The following is a 6,207-nucleotide window of genomic DNA, read 5'->3' as shown; positions in this document are numbered from 1 at the left end:
ATAACAAAAGACACTCACGAACACACACACCATCTCTCTAGGTTTGTATCTCTCTCACACACACCCACGTAGGTGGGGGCGTGCATGAAGAGAAGAGGTGCACGCATGGCACACGTACTCCCGTCTCTTTCCCAACCACACCCGCGCAGGTACACGATGGAACTCATTTCTGTACGAAAAGGCAGCCCACGTGGTAATTTGACACATGTACTAGTTGTCCACTTGATGAAAGATTGTGTACCATGGGTGAACAAATAAATTGCGACTTGATGCGTTATTTAAAAAAAGAGGCAAACCATGTGGGGCCTATCTTAGAGGCAAGGCTCTATACACTGGAGATGCTCTGTATTACTTTTGATGTGTCCCGTCAACTCGCAGAACGAGGAGAAGCTTGCTTAGTACACCCCCTCTCCCGCCCACGGGCACGGTGGCTCACAGAAGCTTGCTTACTACGCCTACGTCCGCTCCCTCGCCCACGCGCGTGGTGGCTCGGAGGATGAGGAGAAATTTTTACTACTCCTCCTCGTCCCTACCTTGATTAGAGAGATTATCATATTATTTGAAATATATGTCTTTTAACAGATTTCCATATGAACTACTAGTACATACTTCAAAGACTGTTGCACCAAGAAGGTGGCCCGAACTTGGGTAGTTATTCGCGTTCCTTTGTAGTTTTTCACCAAATTTGATAGTGACATAGGATCGCTGGGCGTGTTCAGTCAATGGCTGAACTCTCCAATGGTTGTAATCCACAACTCATATGTAGGTTCTTAAATAATCGACAGCTACCGAACTGTTTCTAAGTGACGGTCAGGAGCTGGAACTGGGAGTTTTACTGAGGAATCTCTACTGTGTTGCCGAATAGGCTCTTAATATATCAAAAATATTTGCAATATACAAGAAAATTATGGTCGAAACTTGTATTTTAGTGACAGAAACAGTACTTCATTCAGATTATCTTTTTGATAAAAGATCACCATTTTCGCTAACGAAATTTAGAATAACTAGAAACTTTGAAAGTAAGAAAAATGATGAGGAAAAACATCCAATGAGAGTATTGTTCGAAAAAGAAACTGAAGTTCCAGAAAGTGTAACTCATATACATCTAGGACTCTAGGAGTTAATTGATTAGTCACTGAAGAGATATATTTTGGAGGAATTAATCAAGATTTAATGCTCAAACAATTTGGATATATATAACGATCGAGCAAAAGCAAAATTGTTCAACAAGCAAAATCACCCATCTTAATTATCTGGCGTAATGGCTGAATTACATACTACAGTATGAAAGATTACATACCCTTACTCGCGCTATAACGATGAAATAAGGAAACAATGTTATTTGATCCGACAGAATCCTAAAATTTGGAGATATACCGATGGAAACAAATCAAACACAATCCAATGCAGCAGGAGGGACCGATCGACCAAATCAAGCTAGCACTATGGCTCCGGCTATCATGAGGCACGCCAAGAAACCGCCCCGCGAGGCTGACGCGGACGATGGCGAACTCGGCGGTGGCGACACCGTACCATTCGTTACCGGCGGCGGCGCTATTGCTGGAGGTGGCGACGTGGAAGAATTCCCCGCAGCCGGCGGCGCTAGCGCCGGAGGCGGCGAAGTGGAAGAATTTCCCGCAGCCGGCGGCGCAAGCGCTGGTGGTGGCGACGTGGAAGAATTTCCCGCAGCCGGCGGCGCTAGCGCCGGTGGTGGCGACGTAGAAGAATTCCCCGCAGCTGCCGGAGCGGGAGGCGGCGACGAGGGGGGTGACTTGGGTGGTGGCGGCGGTGTTGAAGGAGCAGGCGAAGGGGTACGCACGGCGAGGACGACGACGATGAGGCGCTCGCCGGCCTGACAGCGTCCGGCGTCGCCGCTAATGAAGAAGTAGGGGCCGGAGTAGGAGAGGACGAAGCCGGATTCGCCGCCGCCGAGGCGCATGAAGGGGTCGCTGGTGTTGCATGCGTCGTAGTGGCTCGGGCTCACCACCAGCACAGAGTCCTTTTGCCCTTTGTACCTAAACACTGCGGCGATCCAAGCCACTCAGATCATAAACCAAGCACGAACCAGATCACTCCATGCATGCATGGATCACGAGTTCACGACGTACATACGTACCGAGACGGTCGTTGACCTGGAAGCGATTGCGCTCGGCCCAGTGGTTGAACGGCTCGGCAGGGTTCGCCGTCCATCCGGCGCGGCCGCCGACGGCGAAGTCGCGCCCCGCACAGCCCGTCGCCAGCAGTAGGAGGGCCACGGCGAGCCGCGCCACCGCCATGCCAGTCATGTGCAAACTCACCAACGGCGATGTCTTAGCAGCAAAGGTATGTGCTTGTGTGTGTATGTGTATGCGGTATGCAACACCAGCCTGCAACGAGTATATATGGTGGGGTAAAATGTTGACGTTGTTGGGAAGTAATTAATGGACGATGCAGGAATTAGCTGTGCCAGCCGCGGCCGTTACCAAAAGCTTTACTTCCTGCCTATAGTAATTCTCTGGAGAACGTTGTCATCCTGCGGGCGGGCACGCGGCTCGGTCAATGCATGCCATACTGCCGTGCGGCGACCACACATTGGACTGGCGATTACAGAAACCTATTAAATGAGAACTATAGAAACCCTTTTTCGTGTTTTTTTAGGTTGAGAACTGTAGAATCCTACTACTAATGACCCAATGTGGCCTGCCAAGACTAAACTGTCACGCAGAGGCTTCATTTTCTTGCTCGGCCGAACTATGCCTTGGTGCGAGTGTATCAGAGAAAGAAAGGCCTCACCACTGTGGCCCATCCGAGCCATTCGCCGTTTCGTCTGGAGACACCTGTGAATTTTTAGAACACGTTTCACAAAAATTCACAAAAAAATTTGCGCTTTAAAAAAAATTATCAAAAATTTGGCCCCATTTTCAAATTTTGTTCACAAATTAAAAAACGTTCGCATTTTTTGGAAATGTTCGGGACTTTCAAAATAAGTTCATGATTTCAGGAAATCTAAAAATAATCTCAATTTTGGGAAAATTCTTCGTAATTTCATCAAAAAGTCTTAGGTTTGATTCTTCCATAGTTCTTTAAACAGGGCGCTACATATTTGTCCAATAGCACTTCAGACGTGTTGGTTTACCTCGAGCGCACAACAGCACGCCGTCATGGGTTCGATTCCCAGGCCCGCAAACCATTATAAATTGCACGTAATTGTGGTAGAGGAAGGGTTCGATCTCTACCCACCAGTAGCCAATCCTTAGAAAATACCCAGTAGGCCAAACTCCCTTTGTTGTCCGTATTGAGAAAAATAACCCTTCTTTTAATACGACATAAACATGTACGAGTATTATATACCTAGTCTATTATGCGTATTATTTTATGATAAAAAAGGAAAAAATAATGCACAGTTAAAAACACATGGACTTGAAGAAATTTCATAAATTTTAAAAGGTTCATACAAATTGGAAAAGTTCATGAATTTAATGAAACTTCACGAATTTTAAAATAGTTCGCAAATTAAGGAAATAATCATGAAATTTTGAAAAAGGTTCATCAAATTTGAACAAAAAGTTCATCAAATGTGAACAAAAGTTCATGAAATAACCCTTCTTTTAATACGACATAAACATGTACGAGTATTATATACCTAGTCTATTATGCGTATTATTTTATGATAAAAAAAGGAAAAAATAATGCACAGTTAAAAACCCATGGACTTGAAGAAATTTCATAAATTTTAAAAGGTTCGTACAAATTGGAAAAGTTCATGAATTTAATGAAACTTCACGAATTTTAAAATAGTTCGCAAATTAAGGAAATAATCATGAAATTTTGAAAAAGGTTCATCAAATTTGAACAAAAAGTTCATCAAATGTGAACAAAAGTTCATGAAACTTGAAAAAAAGTTCACATATTGAAAAAAAGTTCATCGATTTTGAAAAAAGTTAAAAATTCACCAATTTTGAAAAATGTTCATCAATTTCAAAGAAAATGTTCAAGAATTTGAAAAAGTTCATAGGTTTTGAAAAAATGACTAGCAAGAGGCCCGTGCATTGCACGAAAAATTAAGATGCATTTATATGAGTAGTTTATCTTGTGGGAGACAAAGATGAATGAGAGAAAGCCTTATCGGGAAATGTGGAGAGGGGTGCGGGTTCTTTTTGCACATTTTTATAGTTTCCTTCCTATCCGTTAGATATAGATCGGACGGCATATATTGTAGGATGGCAAGCACATCATTATCACTAGCTCTGTTTTTTATAAGAGTAGAGAAATAAGGAAGAATAGAGAAAATGAGGAAAAGGACAAAAGAAAATACCGAAAAGGAGTAAGTATGCACAACAGCATGTGTGGTGGCGGGGTAGTTACTGCAACGTGCAATGACCTAGGAAGTCGCTAGTTCGATTCCACACCACGCGCGCGCTATTTTCCATTTAAAACAAACAGAAAAAGGGTAGATGAGACAGCCCAACACGTAGCGGGGTGTGCGCCCGTTTGCAAAATGCATAATAACGGGCGCTTAAAGAACCAAATAGGAACTGCCAGGGAGGTCCCCCAATCCTATTTCGTGGCTTAAGGTGCATTCTAGAAACGGGCGCACACCATCCACAACACTTGTACTTAAATTGTCTGGCCCGTGTAGGGCTTTTTTCAGTGGTTTCAGATTTTGCTTTCATTTTCTGTTTTCTTTTTTGTTCTTTTCCTTTTTCCTTTTTAGCCTTTATTTTTTAATTTTTTGCTTTTATTAAATTCATGAGTTTTCACAATTTTGCATACATTTTTCAAATTTGATAACTTAAATCTGTGATTTTTTATTTTCAAATCCGTGAAATTCTTCTCAAATTCGTGATCTTTCTCGAATTTTCTAGTTTGAAAAAAATATGCACTATTTATCAACTATTTTGTGAATTTCTTTCAAATTGATGACCTTTTTTCATGTTTGCAAATATTTTTGAAATTACAGACTTTTCACAAATTTGCAAAGTTTTTTTTACAAAATTCATGAACTCTTTTAAAAAGCTTGAAACTTTTTAAATAAAAAACATGAACTTCTTAAAAATTTGCGAACTTTTTACCTTCTTTGAAAACTGAATGGAAACTCTCCATGGTAAACCGGTTAACCAATTTTTTTTAAGTTAACTGGGCCAGCCCATATACTCCGTGTGTGATCGCCAGTTATCCTAATTGGCAAGCTCTCAACGAGCTCCTATTGGACGCTCAATCAGTCAAACTAGAAGGTGAAGCGCGCTTTGCAGCGCCGCTTTTCACTATCATGTTTATCGTGCATTTCGTTTCTAATCGTTTATTACCCTTTTTTCATACAAAATTGATGTTTGTTGGGCGGCATATTTTGCATTGTTTGGTTTGATGTGGTTGATCCCTGTCTTTTGATTGGACACTACTAATCATGTATGTGCAATGCAAAAAGTGCTTATTAAAATGGTTAATAAAAAGCATTGTTCAATTTGCAATATTAAGCTCCTAAAGGGAGACATCAACAACCAGACAAGTAAAAAAATCATTTATTGTTACTAAGCAAGACACATTGTGATTGCAAAAAAAGTAAAAGCACATTCCTAGTGTCTTTTGAAAGGATGTCATCGAAAAATCTTGCTAGTACCCTTGGGCAACACACTTTTCACTAATCCAAAATTAAGTAAAATTAGTGTTAAAATGTACAAAACATGGTATAGTTATCATCAAAACTTTAAGCATAAGGCGCTATTTGTTGTTGTATGGTTTCAAATTCATGAAGCACATTCATCAACTCCGCAAATAGAGCCTTCAACAACAGTGAAACGTCGCCATGCTTGCACAGATACACCAAAAACACTTAATCCGCTATTACATGGGTGTCATCTAACTACTTGATCCATTCATCTTGCCTCTAGAGAGTGAAAACTGAAGAAAGTCACAAGAATGAATTGTAGAGCACCGGCACTACCACGCCCTCTCCTGACCTCAATTGTTGATGGTTAGACCCGTCATAATCGACATGCCTGAGTCCAAAACAATAATAAAATAATAATTGGACAATTGGTAAAGCCTAAACAGAACATCCAAAAAATGGAATCTTAACCACTAAATAGACTGCATTTCACTTAGTGGAGGGTTTTAACAGGCCAAACAAAGTCGCATGAAAAATTGAATTTCATCTGATCCAAGCAAATAGAAGAATATTTTCCACACAATTCAAATGCACGAATGCTTTATGTAATATTCCGTAAGGTT

The 6,207-nt window shown here is 41.1% G+C and overlaps 1 protein-coding gene across 1 annotated transcript; it reads right to left on the bottom strand.

Moving 5' to 3' along the window:
• Positions 1–1,219: 1,219 nt before the first annotated feature.
• On the bottom strand, positions 1,220–2,276 carry LOC119279435 (early nodulin-like protein 2). Its single transcript, XM_037560670.1, has 2 exons — positions 2,117–2,276; positions 1,220–2,022 (listed from the first exon to the last, which is right to left on the bottom strand). Exons 1-2 carry the CDS (start codon positions 2,274–2,276, stop codon positions 1,433–1,435), a joined length of 750 nt encoding a protein of 249 aa, XP_037416567.1. The 3' UTR covers positions 1,220–1,432.
• Positions 2,277–6,207: the final 3,931 nt, after the last annotated feature.

The sequence above is a fragment of the Triticum dicoccoides genome, chromosome 3B, assembly GCF_002162155.2.
Source record: "Triticum dicoccoides isolate Atlit2015 ecotype Zavitan chromosome 3B, WEW_v2.0, whole genome shotgun sequence".
NCBI lineage: Eukaryota > Viridiplantae > Streptophyta > Magnoliopsida > Poales > Poaceae > Triticum > Triticum dicoccoides.
This window is presented reverse-complemented; position numbering and strand designations above follow the sequence as displayed.

Bases quoted from the DNA above. Each gene is read 5' to 3' on its own strand.
- LOC119279435 (XM_037560670.1), bottom strand. From the start codon at position 2,276: ATGGCGGTGGCGCGGCTCGCCGTGGCCCTCCTACTGCTGGCGACGGGC. The intron at 2,023-2,116 runs GTACGTATGTAC...GGATCGCCGCAG, and splicing joins CCAGGTCAACGACCGTCTCG to TGTTTAGGTACAAAGGGCAA.